Below are 24,200 nucleotides of genomic sequence, written 5' to 3' on the forward strand. Positions count from 1 at the left end.
GAACCAGTGTTGTTTTGGCAAATGTGTGTGTGTGTGTGTGAGTGTGTGTGTGTGTGTGTGTGTGTGTGTGTGTGTGTCTGGGAGGGATCTGCTGTCAAAGTGGGGTCCGGGGACCCCCAGGGGTCATTGAGGGGGTTCCAGGGGGTCCCCAGCAACATTATCAAAATCAGTTTAACCACAACTTATATTACATCAGGAATTTTAAAATAGCCATCTACAAGGTCACAACGCGTTGCCATGCGACACGTTATGAGCTTGTAGATCTGCCATTTTCAGATGGGGTCTGTGGCCAAATATGAATTTGTGGGTCCTTTTGATATGAAAATGTTCTCTTTGAATCGTCAGCTCCTTGTCTGCTGACTGGCATATGGGACAGCTAACATCAACATCAAGACAACAACAAGAACAACAACAGACAGCAGGTATTCACAAAACAGTATGGTTCATATTTTGTCAGTGGTGGAACCTTAACTAAGTACATTTACTCAAGTATTGTACTATAATTTTAGGTACTTTAACTTTCCTTAGTGTTTACATTTTTTAATACTCGATACTGCAGGCAAATAGTGTACTTTGTACTCCACTTCAATTTAGTTACTAGTTACTTTGAATATTTAGATTATTCTTACAAAACATACATTAACCAATGAATCCCTATTTTATAGGCTACGTTGTATATTTGAAAATAGCAGCTTGTAGAGCAGCTGATTAATGGTCTCTGACCATTGATCAATTGATGATTTTTTTTATTTTTCTTGACTTTTATGCAATGTAGCACTTTGAGATGTGTGTCAAATATAAAGTGCGTTACAAATGAAATGTGTTATTATTATTAGCTATTTTTTGACCGATTTTGAAAACAATTATAAGAAAAAAAAATAGTACCTTTTAATTTGGTACTGTAACTATATTTTGATGCCAATACTTCCTTCTGAACAGCTTATATCAAAGAGTAAATGGCTGTCCCTGCCATAACAATGATCAGTAATATATACAAATAAAACTATGATTCAGGTAAATTGGTTGCAGACTTTTGGGACATCATTGCACAATAAGAATAGTTTTTACCATCAAACTAAAATGACAATTTTATTGAGTACAAGCAGAAAACCCTTAAAACAGTTCAAGCAACGTGTAGTTCAAACATTTGCTGCTCATTATGCAATATACAGTATGTCAGGATTGAAGTGAATGTGTATGTATTACAGTGGCTTTTTGCTGTCCTGTTCTGTATATTTTGCCCTTTGAATTACCCCAGTTGGGCAGTGGCATTATATAATGGCATTTTCTGAATGGAGCAGATTGGGATGTTCAGTTAATCCCACGAGCTCAGACAGTTACAGTATAGAAACCAGTGACAGATCAGCTATATAACATAGAAGTTTCTATTATAACATCTAATACAACATAGATTTTTCTGATATCGTCGCTGTCGGACAGAAACCCCTTATCTTCATATTCTAACCTTTTGTGTTTTTTTTCTTCATAAATGAACTGTCTGTCTGTCTGTGTATCTATCTAGAATGTGAACAACCACGTCCATATTGAAGTAGGACTTTTGGAGCTCTGTTATCGACTGGAATGACTAAGCCCTTTGACAATAAATGTTGAATTAATAACAGCGACAATTCACACAACACACAAAGGCTCTGGCTAGCCCCCCCCCCCCCCCCCCCTCCCCTGAGCTCTTGGGCTCCTTTTTCGAAAATGTTCAATTTTTTTGCTGCTTTATCTGCTGCTATATCTGCTGATGCTTTCCCGTGTTTTGTGGTTAAAGGTCCTTACACCACCGGGGGCATATGTATTATTATGCGATTGATTTGCCTGAAAACATGTATTATTTTTACTGTGTCCTGGGTTCATCCATACAGAATGTGAATAATATCACACGCAGACAATGTATGAATGAGGTATCTAACTATATGAACAGTTTATTATGCAAAGTACTCTCCGGCAATTGTCATATTGTCTATTTCATCACGCCCTTTGTGGGTGCATAAGAACTAAAGTTAAAGCATTAACAGCGTGTGATCAATGTGAAACTTGCATAACACCGTCAGATAAGAGAGAGAACAGTAAAGAGCAGAATACATCATATATATATGATGAAGATAATGCTCTGAGGGCGTTGCGTTGACCACATAATCCCAGTAACATGAAATATTTGATGGGGGTCGGAGGTGAAGGGGAATACATCCGAATGCTCTCTTTCCATATAGCAAATGAGAGGCAGCTATTGGTGGGCTCTGCCGGGTGGCTGAAAGCCCCTTGTTGTTGTATTTTTTTTATGTAAGAGGATTTACTCTATAGGACCCGACGCGTCCTTCAGTCGCACGAGAAAAACGAAGAGTGTTGTTGTGTCATTTCCTCTGTCCTCTGGCCAGAGCCAATGAGCTGAGGGGATGGGAGAGTTGAGTCTTTTTGTCTCTGGACGCTTAGGTTTGTTTGCGTGATGTGGTGATGTCTCTCTCTGTGCTATGGTGTTATCTGCTGTATAGTCAAAGATTTTTTTTTTAAATGCACAATCAAATCCTTAGTGTTTAATTTGACTATGGAGAGTGTATATGGGTCCATTTGGTTCCAAGGATTTCATCGTTTAGGACAGTGGTTCTCGACCTGTGGGTCGGTACCCCCAGGGGGTTCCCTTTATGATTTTGAGTCCCCAGATGACAGTAAAGTGACAATTTAAGGACTTTTAAGACCTTTTCAATAAAAAAAAAGAAGAAATGAATGGAAAAAAGACATGCATCAAAAGTAATCAACAAACCATACTATTAAAACTGCTCAAACATTGTCCGAATTGTCAAATAATATCATTTTGAAAATAGACGATCTACAAGTTGTGTGCTTGTAGATCTGCTATTTTCACAATATTTATCTGTGGAACTGAGTCAGACTAAATGTAACTCCTCAACTCCTACAATTCCAAGTGCTTGTGGGGTCCCCATACTTCAAATATGATTATTTTGGGGGTGTCCTCAGTTCTAATATGATTATTTTGGGTGCTCCCCAGTTCAAATATATATTATTTTGGCGGGTCCCCAGTTAAAATATGATTATTTTGTGGGGTCCCCAGTTAAAATATATGATTATTTTGGGGGGTCGTGGCCTGAAAAGGTTGAGAACCACTGGTTAAGGACACTGAATACTGAATAGACTGTCTATTTTGTCAAAACGTTTAAAATGTGTCACTTTATGTGCAATGAATCTCGAATATACTGTATGAAAGTTTCACTTTTTTAATTATATTAAGCGGAAAAAAGACAATAGAATTAGTTTTAGATGATATTTAAGTGGATCTATAATAAGCAATTTAATATGTGAAAGTCCCGTTGAGACGGACAGATGCCACAGCTCTGGCAAACGCACCTCTTCTCTGTAAATGTAATATCCTATAATCCTCTTTTCAAGATCCTTGAACATAATCCTCTCAAAGTCACAACAACAAAACAATTTGATAACAAACAATATCATTAGAACAATGATATTGTTCTCATGACAGGGAGCAGGAAGACGCAATTTTAATCGCTGGCAGCAGTAGTTTAAAAACACTTAAGCCCTATATACTTCATCATACAACAAATTGTGAAAATGGCCGATCTACAAGGTCAATACATAGTGACTCATTGTGAGTTTGAGATTCCCCTTTTACTGAACAAACACTCTATAGCAATGATAGCTTTCAGAATATAGTTACGTTTTTAACAAAACAACTTTTGTTTTAACCAACAAATATCACGTACAGTACTTTTTAGCCCTATTTCGTACTTGGTGAAAATAGCTTTACAAACTTATAGTGTGTGGAGATGTGCCGCGTTGTAAGCTTAGTAGATCGTCTATTTCAAACTTTTCTTTGTCATTATTTTTTATTAAGTTTTCGCTTATAATGACATGCCCAGCATAGGGATGCCATAGTTAACCACTTGAACCCCAGCGTCCAAATTCTGGCATCGCAACGCGATGCATTGTGAGCTTGTAGATCTGCAGTTTTTTGGTGAAGAGATTTTGTAGATGGAAAAAGTGGTCAAAATACAGTTGTACAGTAACTCAAGGCCAGCTCTAAGACTATTCAGGGGTTTGAGTGGTTAATGTGGTGAAATGTCCTGTCCACATGTGTGCGTGTCTTTCTTGAAGAGCACTTGAAGGGGTGGTGTTGACAATGGAGTTCACTTTGTTCCTCTCATGAAAGCCAGGTCGAGGAGGAGGGCGAGCGGATTTGATCTCACTGTCAGTTTAGAGAGGTTTGTGTGCGGTGACATCACAGTTAGTTCCCATGTCAGTCGGAGAGTATTTGCAGCTGCTTGAGTTCAGACCTCCAGTACAGCACTTGTACAGCTGATTGGGATAGGCTCCATTTGAACACTCTCAGAGTTACTCACATCAATGGAACCATGTCCTCTTCCCTCCCCGTGAACTGCGGGGTTCCCCAAGGAAGCATATTATGGCCGTTACTGTTCCTTCTACTGTATACATTAACGACACAAATGCTGCAAATTGTTCTTGTTAGCTGACGACTCAGCACTCCTGGTCTCGGGCGAGGACAAAATGCAGGTTTAGGAAGCTCTCAGTTCTGAGCTCACCAAAAGCCATACTTGGCTTGGCTTTACGATAACAAAACTGTTTCTACACCTTGGTAAAATAGAATCCATTCTTTTTGGGTGCAAACATTCCCTCAGTAAGGTAAATGCAAATGATTTCAAGGTCAAAGTTGATGACATAGTAATCTCTAGCAAAGAAGAGGTTACCTATTTGGGCTGTATCCTTGACAACAAAATGACAGGTGAAAGCATGGCATCAAAGGTGATCAAAAAAGCAAATCAAATAAGAGGTTTGGGCAGAATTTTCTCTTTTGTCAACAAAAGTACTCTCAGGACGTGTTATTTTGTATGCAATGTTGATGAATTTAATATAGGACCTCAATGGAAACAAGTCCACTGGACTTTTTTTGTGTGATCTATCAAGCGTAGACTTTCTGTCTAATTAAATATTCAATCAATCAAAACCCGTAAGGGTGGCCCCTTTGGAACCTCCTCAAGGAACCATGAGGGTCCCTGGACCACACTCTGAGACCCACTGGTGTAGCAGAGTGTTTCCAGTGAGCCAACATGCACAATATCAGCACCCTGACTCTGTTTGACCGAATGGAAACACAACCTTAATTAGCATCATTGGTAACACCTGTGAAGGTGGTGAGGCCCAATTGCATATTGCTGGTCATAGTATTGGTACTTTGAACCATGTCTGAGACCTAGCCTATAGTGTTGCGTGGTTAGCTAGACCAGAACTTTACAGTTTTGTCTGCAAAGTCACAGTGTTTGACGGTGATCCTTGGTAACACTGCATTCCGGGGTGAATTCTGTGCTACATGGAAATCCTTGAACCACTGATGCTGTCAGTCTATAATCCATGGTATCTGTGAAGAGGTCCCTGTCAGTGCAGGGCCCCTTGGAAGTGACCTAGATTTTACATACATGTACATGTAAGATGTCCCTGGATTTGCTTTTACGTAAAGCACACGTCTCTCATGTCCTTGTTGTCCCTGATGGGTCGAGGAGGACTCCCCATTCATGAGTGGATCCCAGGTTCAATTCCAGGCCCGTTTGACTCTGGTGAACTCTCAGATCTGTCCTTGGCTCTGTGAACAGGCAGGTGCATGTGCTGTCCATGGCTGGTGGTTGTCATCCATTGAACTGTGTGATTTGTAGTGTTTTGGGAATTTGCAGTCCATCCGCCAGGCTGAGCTGTGCTCCTGGAGAAAAGGAAGAAGTGATCAATGATGTGATCAAAACTGCTGAAGATTACAAGGCAGAGGTATTGAATGATCGTTCCTACAGTAGACCTTCCTTCAAATGCAACCTTGGCAGAAGAATTTTGCCTTTGGAAAGTAATTGTTTGGTTCTCTTTTTAGCTGTCGGACTTAAGGTTTAACCACTTTCAACATATAGGAGAGAACTTTCAAACATTTTCAAAATATGTTCATACATTTTCAAAACATTCAAGAAGATGTAAAAAGAAAATTCATCAATTTGTTTTACCAAAACAGCTTTTCCCCCCCGCTATTTGTTGTATAGGTCTTAACCACTTAAACTCTTAAATAACGTGTTGACCGGGGTGCCCCAGGATACTTGGGCTCCCTCATTTTCTCCCACCTTGTGAGCTTTCAGATGTGATATTTTTGTCGAATGTTCATCTATTTTTCGCCAAATGTCCACCTGTGATGACATGCCCAGAATTTGAGTATACAGTTATTAAATATGGCCTATTTCTGCCATAGTACATCATTCAGTTTGATTATTGGTGCCAGTCATTTCATTGTATATCGTTGCTGTGGGGCTGAAACCTCTTACAGTATCTCAATTTTTTTTAAAAACTTTGTGTAAATAATGCCCTTGATCATACTACAGCGTCACAAAAAAGCATCAAAAGTAGCAGATCCACAAGCTCAAAACGTGGTCAGCTCCTCGGTAGCCTCGATCTCCAGGCTTTTATTTTTTAGTAGCTCCTCAGTGACAGCCTTCATCCACAGAGGGTAAAACCAGATGCTTCTCACATCACGGTTCCGCTCTGAAGCAAAACCGCACACTTTATGGTTCTCGACCCCACAGCGGTCCTCTTGGGGGACCCCCTGCGGTACTGCTGCTTCTCATTCTGGCACATCCAAACCAGTGGTTCTCAAACATGTTCATGTCAAAGACCCCCAAATGTGTTTGGTCATGTAGACCCACATCTGAAAATATTTTGCGTCAGGGACACCCCATACAAGATTTGTGTTTTTTTATAGGGTTAAAGTGGTTCAAATGATTCTTATGCAATATTAACTCATTTTGCCCGCGGACCCCCTGGAACCCCCTCAAAGACCCCTGGGGTCCCTGGACCCCACTTTGGAGAACCAGTGGTATAAACAGGTGCTCATTTATGTTGGTGACAACTAGTAGCAGTACTTTGTGCGTGTTCATTTCCCAATACAGAGGCTAATTCTATACCCTAAACATAATTTTGAACCACTTTCAACCTGGTGTCCCTATTTTGGTTATGTCATTGTAGGCGGAAAAGTAACATTAAATTATCCTATTAATTCACAGGTTTTTCAAAAAAATAGCGGAAATATGGCCCGGACGGCAGGCGTAGCGGGCCGGGCACCTGACAGCGAAAATAGCACATACACAAGCTCGCAACACGTGTTGTGAGCTTTGTGTATGTGCTATTTTCGCTATGAAAACAATAAGTGCCTTGAGAATATGACTTGCCCATTGGTGTGCCTTGGGCAGAAAAAAGTGCTAAAAGCACTGGTTTAGATGATAAAGCAGCAGGGCTGGTTTCATACTCCATACGTCAGCTGTTCTTCTCATTCTGTATGTCTCTGTGGAGTCCACCATCTGCTGTCCTCCACACATTATGGAAAAAGTAGCCTAATCATCTCACTTATGACTGCATAGCTACAGCATTCATCCATCTATCTATCCCTCTGTCCATCCTGTCTGTCTTTCATTCATCCCATCCATTCATTCATGTAACATCTGTCTGTCTGTCTGTCTGTCTGTCTGTCTGTCTGTCTGTCTGTCTGTCTGTCTGTCTGTCCATCCGTCCGTCCATCCCTTCATTCATTCCTTCCGTCCATCCACCAATCCATACATCATCGTTACTATTATGACCATTGACACACACACACACACACACACACACACACACACACACACACACACACACACACACTCACACTCACACACACAGAAAGGCAAAACCTTCAGTGTTGGTTGAACTATGAAATGGACCCTCAAGGTTCACGTTTCTGTGTTGTAAGAATAGCTGCCATTTTTGTCTCTATTTCTCTTCTTTTTTTGTACTGCAATACGTCAATTAGACAAAATCCTCAAATGTAGTGATGTTTATGATGGAATAAAGGTCTCATTTGACCATTATGATGACCTGTCATTTTTCAACACACACAGGCTGTGATACGACGGGTCCTTCTGCTGTTGAGGACAAGAAATGGAGAGGCAAAAATCAGTTAACCCATTCAATCCGGGAACGCATCTACAAATGTCTTCTAACAGGTTTGTCAAAAACCTATGTTTCTATATAAGTGGTGCTCAAGCTTTTTCATGTCAAGGACCGCCAAAATTATATGTATTTGGCCGCTGACCCCCATCTCAAAATATTTAGTTCTCAAAATATTTCCCCCCATGAAGCAAAGATTTGAGTTACAAATGTTCGCTTTAAGAAAAATATACAATTCAAAGATGTTCAAATATTTGAACATTTAATGTTCAAGATTTTGCCAAAAAAATAGCAGATCTACAAGCTCATAGCGCGGCACTCGGTGTCACGCTATGAGCTTGTACATCCGCTATTTTTGAATAGCCAAAGTATAAAATAATGGTTAAAGTGGTTACACAGATGCGTTCCTGGTTTTAATGGGTTAAACCCCTGTATAACTGGACTTTGACCACTTTTCCCCCCCAGAATATGGACACTGCAGGCTTGAAGTGGTTAAGGTATAGGAACTATTCGTTGAGGTTATAGTGATAATATAGTGATATGTAAGTGTTAATATAGTGATATTAAGAGTGTGTGTGTGTGTCATCGGGATTACGAAGTGAGCAGCTCCCATCACAGATGGTCGGTTGAAAAAGTATTATGTGTATTATTATAATCTCTAGATTTAATATAATTATTCAACGGGCAATCAACCGCAATTAGCACTAAATAAACAGCTGTGGAGATTCCCCTTCGTTGGACCGGGTTATCAGTAGTCAGTCACGACGTGTGTTTTCATAATAAGCACGTTGAACGCGACACGCGAATAATTTGAATGTCGTGCATTTGCTCGACGCACAGAATGTGAACCTCGCACACACACACACACACACACACACACACACACACACACACACACACACACAGGGTTTCCATAATGGTGGTTTCAAATGGACCCTAACAGGTCTGTAACTCTGAGAGTGTACAAATGGAACCAAATGGACCCTCACGGGTCCATTTGGTTCCATTTGTACACTCTCAGAGTTATGGCGGTCCTTGAAATTAAAACGTTTGAGAACCGCTGGTAATTAATTGTATAGCAGACGTGAAGCCCACATACCAGCTCTGACAGTGTGATAAAAAAAACGGTTCCTGAAAGGGTTCTAAATATGATGGAACCGATTTCGGTTGTTCAATGTTGGATCCGGATCCCCCCCCCCCCCCCCCCCACACACACACACACACACACACACACACACACACACACACACACACACACACACACACACACGCGCGAGCGCACACTTCTTACCTTCTGCGTCCATCGTCCATCCATCCGACTTCTAAGCGGCCTTCATGAAACAAAACGAAACGAAAAACACACGACAGAAAAAAAATGAACCGTCCTTTTCCTCAGACCAGCGTGCTCCTCTTCTCCCGCTCTCTGTCGCGGCTCAGGTCGGGCGCCGCGTGGGGCTCGGCGCCGTTGTTGTGGTGGGCCTCGTAGCCCCGCCGCGGCGAGGCCGGCGAGTTGGGCATGGTCACCAGGCGGACGGGCGACTGGTCGGCGGCGGCGGGTTCCCCGCCGGGCCCCTCCTTGGTCTCCGCGGCGGCCGTCGCCGCCGAGACGCTGGCGACGGTGTCGGGGGCGTAGATCTTGGTGGGGTCCTTGCCGCGGCAGTCGTACAGGATGCAGGAGATGAGGAAGATCAGGAGGAGGGTGACGTAGCTGGCCACCAGGATGCACAGGTTGAGGGTCACGGGGTCGATCTCGTTGTTGAAGCCCAACTCCAAGAGCCCCATGGTGAGGCCGGACTCATAGCTCAACAACGACACACACTGACTGGAGGGGTGGAGGGGGACGGATGAAAGGATGGGGAGGATCGGGGACACCAAGTAACCGAGTGGTTATTAAGGCGCGTACCACATAGGGTCTGAGTCCTGATGGGTTCGACTCCGGAGCCCGACGGACCTTTTGCCGCGTGTCACTCCCCGGCTCTCTCTCTCTCTCCCTGGTTCAAAGCATAAAAAGTTCCGAAAATATCAACAACAAAAAAACAAAAAAACTAAGGATGGGAGGATGCTGGAGTCAGAGATGATGGGTGGAAAGAGGTTGGAGATGGAATGAGGTCTGAGCAAAAGTAGTCGGAGGAGAACGCTGGATAGATGAATGGAGATGAGAGAGAGAGAGAGATTATTGATGTCTGTTACGAGGATGAGAGGCAGACATCAGGAAGGAGGAGGAGGGAGAGATATATAGAGAGAGAGAGAGGGCAGGAGGGAGACAGGCAGGCATGAAGTGACGGAGACCCACTGAGCGAGTGACAGCTGGAGAAAAGAGAAAGGTCAACAACAGAGAAAGGTGCAGCGCGGCAGCTTGGCTGAGGTTGAGATCAATGAATGACAGGGAGAGAGAGAGAGAGAGAGAGAGAGGGAGAGAGAGAGATCAACGGAGACAAAGGGGATTGTGACAGCTACAGCGGAGGGATAGAGGGATGAAACGGGAGATAAAGACAGGGCGAGAGAGAAAGGGATGAAGAGAGGTGGAGGGATGGACGGAGAGTTGGGGCGGGGGGGGGGGGGGGTTGGGGGTTGAAGTGACAGCAGGCCAGGCTGGCTTTGTGTATGGTCTGTTAATCCACGCTGCTCCTCCAACCTTGACCGTCGGCAGCCAATGACTAAAGCTGCTTGTTTTTTTTTAATAACCATAAACCACCATTTTAATTTTGCCAACATGCATCATCCGGTGTTGGGGGCCAGGTCAAATTATAGGCTGCAAGATGGAACCTTAACCCATTCAATCCGGGAACGCATCTGTGTCATTTTAGATTTTAGCTACAGACATTATTTTATACTTTGGCTTAGGGTTGTCCGATATTGGCTTTTTTACCGATAACCGATATACCGATATTGTCCAACTCTTAATTACCGATACCGATATCAACCGATACCGATATATGCGGGGATTATTGTGATTAGGGTAAGCTCAAATTTCATATCACACACACCATATACAGTAAGAACTCCTGTAACATTTATAAAGCAAAAAAAAATAATCAAAAACCGATACCGATACCGATATTTTCCCGATATCAATTTTTATGCTAATATCGGCCGATAATATCGGGAGGCCGATAATATCGGACATCCCTACTTTGGCTATTCACAAGTAGCAGATCTACAAGCTCATAGCGCAGCACTCGGTGCCGCGCTACGAGCTTGTAGATCTGCTATTAATTTTAAATCATGAAAATCATGTGCAAATCTTTGAATAAATATTTATGAAGCGAACTCAAATCTTTGCTTCTGGGGGGGGGGTCCCTGGAACAACATATTTTGAAATGGGGGTCCGCGACCAAATTCATATCATTTTGAGGGTCCTTGACATGAAAAAGTGTGAGAACCACTGATATTATAGCAACGTACGTTTTTCAGACAACTGTTGGGATTTAGAAGATTTAGCATTTGTAGGTGCGTTCCCTGATTGAATGGGTTAACCCAGCTCAGTGGCCTTGTGGTTAAGTGTCCACCATGACATTGGTAGGTCGGAGTTCGATCCCCGGTCGGGTCATACCAAAGACTCAATAACAATGGGACCCAGTGCCTCCCTGCTTGGCACTGAGCAAGGGTTGTGTTGGGGGTAAGTCCTTGGGACTAGCTAGCGTCATGTCCAGGAGATAGGCTACGTGACCTGGCAAGGCTTACCACTGCTACTACTAAGATGGAGGCTGGATGATTTACGCGTGCGCACCCACACACCCGCACACACGCGCGCACACACGCACACACACACACAGTTCCACGCAAAGACACAACTGAATTTGACAGGTGAAACCATCGCGGTCGTTTGAATTCAGATTATCACATTATACCCTGAGTGCAGACGCTGATTGGCTCTTAAGGTTGTTACACACCGGGGCGATTTATTCGTGCGAATAATGCGTTTTTTTTTAAAACCTTATAAAGTCAATGGCTCCGTACATGGAGCGAAAAAGCGAAAAAGCGAAGCGAAAAAGCGTCTTTTAATTATTCGGAACGAGTCCGAATTTTGCGTATATTCGCTATATTCGCCGGTATGTAAGGACCTTAACACTTTTTGGTTTCGGCAAAACGCCCACCCAGCGCTTGGGTCCGGACCGGTCTGCAGAAGACACATAAACGGTAAATGGTGCGTTTATATAGCGCTTTTGTCCAAAGTGCTTTACATAGATTGTGCATTACATTCACCCATTCATTCATACACCGATGGTGGAGGAAACCATGCAAGGCACCACAACCTGCTCATCGGGAGCTATTAGGGGTTCAGTGTCTTGCTCATGGACACTTCGACACTGACTCGAGGGGAATCCGGGATCGAACTGCGGCCGCTCTACCGGCCACTCTACCCCTGAGCCACTGCCGCAGTGCCGCCCATAATGCTAATGTGAATTCACGCGACTGGGATAGTTTAGCGGGCTAAGTGGTGTGGGCCGACCGCAGTGCTTTTTACACTATCTGTTCCTTCGAGTTGATGGTCGTTCGTTTTGATTCTAAATGTGTCGTATGGCGCCACTTTCTGTAATACAGAGTTAAAAATACAGTGCTAATACAATGATTCGGCATCCTAGTTGTATGTAGGTGCACTTTGTAAGCTCAATACGATATTGTAGTTGCAGAAACCCGTCTGAACAAGTCTGATTCATGTGCTTTTAATATGCATGTCAGGCCAACCCTGTACGATTTGGTCAATTAGAAAAAGATTTGTTTGTTAATTTTTGCCTAAACCCTCAAGACAGATATTCAATTTACAATGAAAATCTGCGTGCGTGTGTGAGCGTGCGTGCGTGTGTCAGTCATGTACAGTACAGTACTTAGAATGGGGCAGCCATCAGGCAAGCACAGTTGTGAGCTGCGATGGCAGTAAAAGAGATTATGAAAGGGAAATCATTTCTGATGTCACGCAGTGCCAGACCACAGGGGACCACATGGCCGGGGGACAACTGTCCCCATGCCAGCCTCACCATGTGTAGATTAAGGATTAGGGATGGGAGGATATGAAGGGGGGGCGGGGGGGGGGCATTAGCAGAAAAAAAATCTGATCGACAAGCTCACAATGTGTCGCAACGCAACCGCTTTGGTGTCGATTAGAAAAAAAGCGATCCAAGTGCAGAGCCAACTCAGGTCCGGTGTATGACGGAACGATTTCAAAATGAATAAAGCATATCCATGATATGATTATTGTGAGTGTCTTTTATCACGATAAATGATTACGATTGACCCATGCCTCTGCCTACCAATACATCTGTGGTCGTCTAACCTATTAAATCCAGGAACGCATCTGTGTCAATTTAGATTTTTAGCTTTAACCATTATCTTATACTTTTGCTATTAAAAAATAGCAGATATACATTTTATCGTGAAAGTTTGTGCAAATCTTTGAATATATATATATATGTTTTGAAACAACATTTTTTGCTCAAATCTTTGCTTCTGGGGGTTCCTGGAACAAAATACTTTGAGATAGGGTTCGGCGGCCAAATACAAATCTAACATTTTGGGTATGATGGTTTTACCCATCAAAATGTGTTGTTTTACAGTCTATACGGTCTACAATGATAATAAAAACAGGAAAAAAATAGAAAATGTGCTCCTCGGAGCACAGGTCTCCGCCAGTACTGTTCCTGATTAATCCTGTCTTACCTCACTTCAAAAGATATAAATTATCTTTTGAAGTGACACACCTATTTATGGGCTCTATTTCATCATGTGTCTCGCTAGCCAATCAAAGCACACCCTTTCAACATATTGTCACGTGTCACGTGAAGCTTGACCATTGGTGGACACACGGGACGAGAACGAAAACATATTCTCCTGGCGAAGACAAAAACTTAAAAATGAGAGTAAAAATCACACCCAGTGTGAAGTGGGCGGTGTGTGGTCATCACAACATGACTCACTTAAAAAAAAGGATAAATGACTTTTTTTTAAGTCCATACTGCTATTCATAGGGCTGCACATGTGTCATGTGTTTCGCTAGCCAATCACAGTCCTGAATTTGCAAAGTCAGCCAATCACATTACAGCTAGTGGTGATGACACTAGCTGTAATGTGATTGGCTGACTTTGCAAAAGTATAGATTTGCATTGACTGTGGAAGGGTTAGGGGTGTAGACTGCGTTGTAGACTATTGGCCAATCACGGTGCAGGATTGGTCAGTGTCCAAAACTCACTTATAGGGGGCGGTTACACCGCCCCAAAAATGACAGTGCAGAAGGATAGACAATAGATATACATGAAGGCAGCACCAAACAGTTAGGTTTTCAGCTGTGATTTAAAATATAAAGAAAAAAATAACAGAGCAGTTCTAGCAGATACTGTAAGTGGTGCATTAAAAATTAAGGCCAAACCAGTGGTTCTCAACCTTTTCAGGCCGTGACCCTCCAAAATAATCATATGTGAAATGCGGACCCCGCAAAATAATCACATTTGAAATGGGGACCCCCCACCCTGACAAGCACTTGGACTTGTAGGAGTTGAGGCATTACATTTTGTTTGACTCGGTTCCACAGATTGTTTTGAGGTATTAAAAAGGTTTTAAAAGTCTCTCACTGTGTACTGTCATCTTGAGAACCACTGGTCTAAATGGCTAACAGTCTACAGCAGGGGTCTTCAACGTTTTCAGGCCAAGGACCCCCCTAGCTGAGAGAGAGATGAAGCAGGGACCCCCTACTCTATATTGTATAAAATTGTGTTTCAGATTTCTAGGGTTCAAGTGGTTAATGTAAAAAAACTAAATCCTATCACACAAAGATTTGGCGGACCCCCTGTAGTAGCTCTGACGACCCCCTAGGGGTCCCGGACCCCCTGCTGAAGACCCCTGGTCTACAGTATCTCACTGAATATTGTGCACTAGCACAGATGCTATCGGCCCCGGACTAGCATCTGCTCTTTCCTCCCAGCGCACATGACTGAAAATGTTGTTTTCATCCATGCACACATGTGATGGCAGAGCAGGTCAAAGCACATATTTAATATGTGCTCAGTCATCCTTCCTGGATGAAGAATGATCTGTCCCTGAAGGGACAGCACGTGCTGTCACATGTCACTACCGTTCATAGGGACAACTTCACTCACAGACCTGGACGTACTAGATCTGTTCATTACAGTTGCATGGATCCAGTGCTAGACAGTAACTAAGTACCCTCTTTGAGTAAAAAAAAAAAAGGGTTTCCAAATAAGTACTGCTTGATTCCAAAAAGATGTGAACTGCAGACTGCCAAAGAAAATAAGGCACTCCGTCTTAAGTGAATAAATATATAGATTTATTTAGAGCAAGGCAACACATTATGACCAACGCGTATCGACCTAGAAGGTCTTCATCAGGGTCACCTTTTTTTGTGTATCTGTATTTTACTTGAGTATTTGTATATTTCCATACACTCCACTAACCTCTCAAAGACAGATGTTTGACTCCACTACATTTCTAGTAAGGGAAACGAGTACATTATGAATTAACCACTTAAACCCTACTTCAAATATCGTGAAAATAGCTGTGTACTTTTTAATTTGTAATTTTGAATACTTAAATATTTTTTTAAAGCAAGTACTCCAGTACTTTAACTCGAGTACAACGTTGACTGAGCAACTTTCACAGTAGTAATATTTGACCAGGAGTATATACTTTGGCTCCCCTGGGTTATAGTGTCGAAGTGTCCTTGAGCAAGACACAGGCTGGGTGTCTTGCATGGTTTCGTCCACCGTCGGTTACTGTAGTTGTGTGTGTGTGAATGGGTAAATGTAATGCACATTGTAAGAGCTTTGGATAAAGATGCTATCTACAGCAAATGCACAATTTACCATTCAACTACATGATGTACAAAGAGTCCACCGTAATCTGAAGACTCACCTCTTCAGACTCAACCTCAGCCCTTAGAACTTGACCTACATATGACGACCATGCATTGCAGACATACCTTGGTCATTTCTTCATTTCATTTTTTACATCTAAATGTAATTTAGATGTTATTTAGACTGATGCTAGTTTCTTGTTTTACCTGTGATCCTAGTTTACCGAGGCACTACACTGTCTCTCTGCATTTGAGGTATCTGTTTACCTTGCTTATTGTAAGTCGCTCTGGATACATTGTAATTGTAAATTGTAAGATCTGTTCATTAGTTGCATAAATCTATCCGTACAAGATCTGCTCCATTCCTCAACTTTCCTCGTACTTGGCCACGGGCCCAGTGCCCCCCTCGACCCCTCCGTGACAAGAAACGAGCTGCTTTGGAAGCGGCGTCTGCCGTCCCCGCTGTCTTCAAACCTCTTAACCCATTAAGACTGGGAACGCATCTGTGTCATTTATTTCTTTGGCTATTTTTTTTTTTAATTGTGAAAAATGTGTGCAAATCTCTGAATACATATATATTTTTAAAGCGAACATTTGTAACTCAAATCTTTGCTTCTGCATGGGGATTCCACAAACAGTTTTTTTGAAAAAACTTTGCTATATCAGTGGTTCTCAAACTTTTTCATGTCAAGGACCACCCAAAATGATTTGGCCGTGGACCCCCATCTCAAAATGTTTAGTTCCAGGGACCCCCCAGAAGCAAAGATTTGAGTTACAAATGTTCGCTTTAAAAAAAAATATATTCAATGATTTGCACAAAATTTCACGTTTTTTCAAAAAATAGCAGATATACAAGCTCATAGCGCGGCACTCGGTGCCGCGCTATGAGCTTGTATATCTGCTATTTTTTTGAATAGCCCAAAGACATCTTAAAACGACACACACAGATGCGTTCCCGGTCTAAACGGATTAACCTTTCTTCCCCTGTCTAAATAAAACCGCAGAAAATGAAAAGGGAGGATGTTCGGTGTGCCGCTTTCGGAAAAGTGAACGTTGTAAAACAACAGAATGAGGAAATGGGGGGGTGCTTTTTTTTTTTTTTTTTTCAAAAAGCCTCGTGACACCCAGAAACGAGGAGCGTAGCCCTATAGTGGAGTTCCAACGGGCGCAGGGCCCTGCGGCGCTGAGTGAGGCGGTGAGAGGGAGGTAAAAATAACACGGAGGAGGAAGAATATAGCTGAGCCAGGATGTTATAATGTCTAGCAGGACTAGACTGAATGACCCGCTTAATGAGTGCCGTATATGACTGACCTACTAAACTGACTGACAGACAAAGACAGACAGACAGAAGGTGGTGGGAAAAGTACTCACATTTTTTTTTACTTGAGGGAAAGTATCGATACTGCGATGTAGAAATACTCTGTTAGAAGTGAAAGTTCGGGATTCAAAATTGACTTGAGTAAAAGTGCAGAAGTATTGGGGTCAAAATGTGCTTAAAGTAGAAAGTACTCATTATGCAGAATGTCCCATTTCACAAGTTTTCAAATGTATACAAATCTTTTGAAAATAGCAGATCTACAAGCTCACAATGCGTCGCGATGCGACACATTGTGAGCTTGTAGATCTGCTATCTTCAAATGGCCGAAATGTATGTAGGGCTGAAGTGGTTAATGTATGTTTTGTTATAATAATCAAAATCTACAAAGTAACTAGTAACTAAGGTTAATAATTGTAGTGGAGCAAAAGTACAATATTTGCCTCTGAGATGTGGTGGAGTAGAAGTAAAAGTACTGAATATTGGAAAGACTCCAGTTAAGTAAAAAATACCTCAAAATTGTACGTAAGTACAGTACTTGAGTAAATGTACTTAGTTACTTTACACCACTGCAGGCAGGCAGGCAGGCAGGCAGACAGACAGACAGACAGACAGACAGACAGACAGACACAACGCCCCAGGACAATGGGGAACTATCAGGATGGTACTATTTGAATATAGCCGATCTACAAGCTCGTGAGCTTGTAGATCTGCTATTTTCAAAAGATTTGTATTTGAACGTTCCACATAACGAGTAGCCTACTTTTACTTTTGGTACTTGAAGGAACATTTTGATGCCAATACTTTTGTACTCTTACTCAAGTACATTTTGAATTCCAAAATTGTAATTGCACAGAGTATTTCTACATTATTGATACTTCCACTTGAGTAAAACATGTGAGTACTTTTCCCCAGTGGCCTACTTTACCCCTCTGCCACCTGATCGGCCCAACCGTTTTCAAAAGATAGTGAAAATGGCAGATCTACAAGCTCCCAACCCGGCTCCTCTTGGCTTCCCACTTGAAGTGTCCTTGAGTGAGACACTGGATCCACAATTGCTCCCCCCGAGCGCCACAAGGTGGCAGCACACTGCTCCTAATAGTTAAGCTGGGTCAAATACAAGGTGTGTGTGTGTGTGTGTGTGTGTGTGTGTGTGTGTGTGTGTGTGTGTGTGTGTGTGTGTGTGTGTGTGTGTGTGTGTGTGTGTGTGTGTGTGTGTGTGTGTGTGTGTGTGTGTGTGTGTGTGTGTGTGTGTGTGTGGTCTCATACAGTTTGTTGTATCTTTGGATGCATGTATTTTTTGAGTGTATGTATGTGCCTGTGAAATGTGTGTGCAGTGGTGAAAAAAGTACTCAATTGCGTTACTTAAGTAAAAGTAGCAATACTGCAATGTAAATATACTTTGTTACAAGTAAAAGTCCAGAATTCAGATTCTATTTGAGTTAAAGTACAAAAGTATTGGCATCAAAATGCACTTAAAGTACCAAAGTACTCATTGTGCAGAATGTCCAATTTCAAGTTTTCAAACGTATAAAATACTTTGAAAATAGCAGATCTACAAGCTCACAATGTGTCACGATGCGACGCATTTTTCGGCCATTTTCAAATGGCCGAAATGTATATAGGGCCGAAGTGGTTAATGTATGTTTTGTAATAATAATCACAATCTACAAAGTAACTAGTAACTAAAGTTTTGAAAATAAATGTAGTGGACTTAAAAGTACAATATTTGGATCCGAGATGTAGTGGAGTAGAAGTAAAAGTATTGGAAATTGGAAATACTCCAGTAAAGTGAAAATTCCCCAAAAGTGTACTCAATTACAGTGCTTCAGTAAATGTACTTAGTTACTTAACACGTGTGTGTGTGTGTGTGTGTGTGTGTGTGTGTGTGTGTGTGTGTGTGTGTGTGTGCGTGTGCGCGTGCCTGCTTGCGCGCGCGTTCCCACCCACATGCACACACCTGGGCAGATGCATGCAGAGCAAGTGCTGTCTGTTTGCACAGTCAAACAACACGTCCATCTGTGGAGCTTTTCCTGTTTATGAATGGCAGCCCTGTAGAGAAGAGAGAGAGAGAGAACAGATGTGACTGAATGAAAGGGAGAGAGACGTCACGTGAAGGAGGAGAGAGAGAGAGAGTATCCCAGGTTACTCAGGGACATGTTGGATGTCAGCAGGGTGGAGTGAGGGGTTGAGGTTGGTGTCCTGTATCTGAAATTGGGCCTCTTCTTACTTCCTTCACAGGTGTTACCAATGATACTAATGAAGGCTCTGTTCCATTCTGGTCAGGGTGCTGATATTGTGCATGTTGGCTCACTAGAAACACTCCATTTTGGTTCCCAAATGGCCCCTTATGGTGGGTCTGTATCTCTGAGAGTGTACAAATGGAACCAAATGGACCCGTAAGGGTCCATTTGGTTCCATTCGTACACTCTCAGAGTTATGGGGGCCTTTTAAAATAAGACAACCACTATGCCACACTAATGGAACAGAGCCTTAATTAGTATTATTGGTGACACCTGTGAAGAGAGAGTATCCCAGGTTACTCAGGGACATGTTGGATGTCAGCAGGGTGGAGTGAGGGGTTGAGGTTGGTGTCCTGTATCTGAGTGCTTCTCAAACAGAGAGTCGGGAGGGACACATTTTTGTGTTGCAGACCCACTTTTATGCGTTGCAAAGTAAATATTATTTATTTTTCGTTTACTACTGTTTTCTTTTGGTACTTTTAGGCTATTTCAAAAGATTTATTTTCATTTTTATCAGTTAAAAAGTCTTTTAAAAAATCCATAAATGTAAAAGAATATATATATATATATATATATATATATATATATATATATATATATATATATATATATATATATATATATATATATATATATATATATATATATATATATTTGTTGTGAGCGTGTAGATCAGCTATTTTCACTAGTGTGGGTCCCGGACAACATCAAATGTCTATTTCGGGTCTTTATCTAAAGAGTTTGGGAACCACTGCTGTAACTGAGTAGTTCTCAAGCTTTTTTGAGCTCTGGGCCACTAGCATTTTGAACAATGCCCAAGGACCACCCAACCCCCCTCCCCACACAACAACATAACACAGTATATAATATAACTAGAAAAAAGCACGCTTTGGGAGTTCGGCTCCTTCTTACGTGAAAGACCCCGTACGCCCAGACAGCCCTCCCAACCTATATTGATCATGTATAGCCTACTGTATTGTGTTGCCTATAGAAAGCAACTAGTTTTGTTTCTGAAAAGCAGAAGTCATTAGAGAATTTGTTATGAAAGCGGTGGTGGAAAAAGTACCCAAATTTACTTAAGTAGTCCAGAATGCAAAATTTACTTTAGTAAAAGTAGAAAGGTTATTGGTATCAAAATGTACTTAAAGTAACAAAAGTAAAAGTACTAACATGTTTGAAAATAGCAGATCTACAAGCTCACAACATGCCGCGACGCGACGCGTTGTGAGCTTGTAGATCTGCTATTTTCAAATAGCCTAGGTATAAAATAGGGCTAAAGTGGTTAATGAATGTTTGATAATATAATAATTAATATCTGCAAAGTAACTATTAACTAAAGTTTTCAAATAATTATAGTGGAGTAAAAGTACAATATTTGCCTTTGAGATGTAGTGGAGTAGAAGTAAAAGTACTTAAAATTGGAAATACTCCTGTAAAGTAAAAAATACCTCACAATTGTACTAAAGTACAGTACTTGAGTACATGCACTTAGTTACTTTACACCACTGCCTATATGTAGGCAGCAACTCGTTTTGTTTCTGAAAAGCAGAAGTCATTAGATCATTTGTTATGAAAGCAGAACGAAAGGTATTAGAAACAATTGTTTTAATGAATGACTTATTCTGAGCAGGTCCTTATAAACAATGTTGTCAGTTCTTCTTACATGTCCCACAATAAAAAAAAGAAAATGGACGCTGCTGGTTGTCTTTTCCCTGGAGAAGGTTTCGTACAGCTGGCCATGTATTGAATCATTGGGTGCAGTTCACTAAAAAGTTGCGTTAATGTCATTCAAATGATTTGTTTACCAGCTGGTTCATTGCTTTGCTGGATATCCAACTGCGTTGTGTCGTCACTCACTGAACTGAACTGAACTGAACTTTTCCTCCTTTGTACAATAGGCTCTATGCACAGCAGCCATATTGGAAAGAAATTGGGCCTCTTCTTACTTCCTTCACAGGTGTTACCAATGATACTAATGAAGGCTCTGGTCAGGGTGCTGATATTGTGCATGTTGGCTCACTAGAAACACTCCATTTTGGTTCCCAAATGGCCCTTATGGTGGGTCTGTATCTCTGAGAGTGTACAAATGGAACCAAATGGACCCTTAGGGTCCATTTGGTTCCATTTGTACACTCTCAGAGTTATGGGGGCCTTTTCAAATAAGACAACCACTATGCCTGTTGAAGATATATTGTGGAAAATGTTTATGCAATGTTTAAAGCACAATAGGACACTTTAAGACAACAGGACAGTGCCCATTGTCATCCTAGTGTCATCCCTAATTAGTGGGATTGAGCCCATCTGTGCCAGAGAGACCAGGCTACCTGCTTATTAGGTAGACAGAGACACCTGCCTTCATGGACTGATTTGAAATGTTTGTAGGATGGGTTACATGGCGCCTTTCCGACATGTCGCCTTTCCGACGTTAACGAACCCTATACCTAACCCTAACCCTAACCTTAACCGCACGCGGAAGCCACTAGTCGGAGTGGCGAGATGTCGGAATGGAAGGTGGTTACCTGTAGGATGAAGTGCCAACATATTGTTCCACCTCCCCTTTCCCCTGATTTTATTAGTATTGTTAAATTTATAGGAAAATAAATGATTTTAATTGCATTCAAAGAAGTTGTCCGACTCCGATGATATTCGTGCAACAATGCCACACTAAATGGAACAGAGCCTTAATTAGTATTATTGGTGACACCTGTGAAGGAGGTAAGGAAGGGGCCCAATTCATTCCCAATATGGCTGCTGTGCATATAGCCTATTGAGTGCCCGGATCCTCTGTTTTTATCTCATGTTTTATCCCGTCTGATCCAGTTGCACCTTTTGATATTTTTAACAATATTTTAAATACTTTAGTCTCCGGAGAGCACCTGGTTGTTTTGTCTTCTCCACCTTTAACCACTTGAACCCCAGCGTCCATATTTTCTGGTTGGAACATTAGTCAAAAATAGCCAATCTACAAGCTTGTAGATCAGCTACTTTTTGAAAAAAGAGATTTGGTGTATTGAGAAAAAAAGACCATACGAAGTACAGTTGCAGTTCAATTTCAACCATTATCTTATACTTTGGCTATTCAAAAATAGCAAGCTCATACCGCTCATACCGCAGTACCGAGTGCCATTTTTGCAAATCTTTGAATATTTTTTTCAAAGTGAACATTTGTAACTCAAATCTTTGCTTCTGGGGATTCTACAAATCTCTTCTAAATCCTAAAGGTTTTTTAAAAAATCGTATGTTGCTATAATCAGTGGTTCTCAAACTGTTTCATGTCAAGAACCGCCAAAATTATATGTATTTGGCCGTGGACCCCCATCTCAAAATATGTGGTTCTATGGACCCCCCAGAAGCAAATATTTGAGTAAAAAATGTTTAAAAACAATATATATACAGTATATTCAAAGATTTGCACAAATGTTCAAGATTTTTCAAAAATAGCCAAAGTATAAAATAATTGTTACACAGATTAGGTCAAATATCTATACTTCTTCCACCACTGGCACTGTGTCTTGCATGTTGTACTGTATTTGGTTATGATGTGTACAGTACATCAAGTCTTCATATGCTGCCATGATGGACGGACGGACATGAGAACCGCGCGAACTGTCACCCTTTTTTTATGGCCGTGCCATTCTTTTCCAACACAATCGTTCATTTCCTGAAATAAGGCGGCACCCGCGTACTACTTGTTCAAAGCCCTCGCCTTCCTTACCCAGCATGCACGGCGGCGCCCAACAGGGGAACGCGGCCAAAACAATACACCTCCTCACATCCGTCATTTGCGGTAAAGTCTCTAAATCCATCGACAAGCGAGTCCATGAAAAGAAAGAAACGGATGCGGAGAGAGAGAGAGAGAGAAAAAAAAAAACAACAAACGAAAAAAGAGAAATCGGTATTTTAGAAGTATGTAAGGAAAGGCCTCGCCCTGGTTAATGGGAGTTGGTAGCGCCCAGGGGCCATTGTTGGCCCCGTGTACCCTGCTATCAGATATGAAGTGAGGGGGCCTCCCCTCTTTCTATCGGAGGATCTGTCCCATTGTAGACTTACTGGAGCCACGGGGAGAGTCCCGGAGGGTCATAAGAGCACTGGGGGGGGTCATACGCAGGCTGTGGTCCAACGTGGGTCAGGAGATGGAAGCACAAAGATCTACAGCGCAACGGTCCAGGAGAACTAGGTTTAGAGGAGGAAATTGCTGCTGTCGGGCAGAAACCTCTGATTTTCGTAAATTGACGCCCTACTTGATCATATTAGAGTGTCACACTAAAGTATCAAAAGTAGCAGATGTACAAGGTCAAAACGTGGCGCGAAGCGACACGTTTTGAGCTCGTAGATCTGCTACTTTAGCATTTTTTTCATTTTTGACATACTGTCATTTTTGACAGAGATGAAATTGTCTGATTATTGTAGTGTTGGTATGTCATTTGAAATCTGGTTCAGAGTGGGATAGAGTTGAGCTGTTTTCATATACTGTTAGTGGTTTCCAAAACGGTTCCACGCTAAGGACCCCCATATAGCAATAGCTTCTGGCAGTTCCCCTTTAATTGCAAAATAGCGTTAAAAACATGAAAATAACAGAGTGGGCCTACAAGCTCTTTTTTTATTATGCATTTTTGAGAACCGGAGGGTGGCCGGTTCAAGTTCAGCATGGACCATGTTCTGGAGTGTGGACTGGTAGCTGGAGAGGTGCCCTTGATTAAAGGACTGAACCTCTAACTGCTCTGTGCCCCTCGCTCCACGTTGCATTGTCTGTGAGCCCTGTGCGCAAACCTCCATTATATCAGTGGTTTTGGGCTCATATGGCACACCAAAGGGCAAGTCATAATCTCAAGGCACACCG

At 42.0% G+C, this 24,200-nt stretch overlaps 1 protein-coding gene across 1 annotated transcript; it reads right to left on the reverse strand.

The window, feature by feature from the left end:
- Nucleotides 1-9,390: 9,390 nt before the first annotated feature.
- On the reverse strand, nucleotides 9,391-9,780 carry smim36 (small integral membrane protein 36; the record flags this gene model as incomplete). The annotated part of the gene is made up of 1 exon (XM_084078158.1): nucleotides 9,391-9,780. The coding sequence occupies one exon, from the start codon at nucleotides 9,778-9,780 to the stop codon at nucleotides 9,391-9,393; it is 390 nt and encodes a 129-aa protein (XP_083934284.1).
- Nucleotides 9,781-24,200: the final 14,420 nt, after the last annotated feature.

The sequence above is a fragment of the Gymnoscopelus microlampas genome (genome assembly GCF_963454915.1).
Source record: "Gymnoscopelus microlampas genome assembly, chromosome: 14".
NCBI classification, from domain to species: domain Eukaryota; kingdom Metazoa; phylum Chordata; class Actinopteri; order Myctophiformes; family Myctophidae; genus Gymnoscopelus; species Gymnoscopelus microlampas.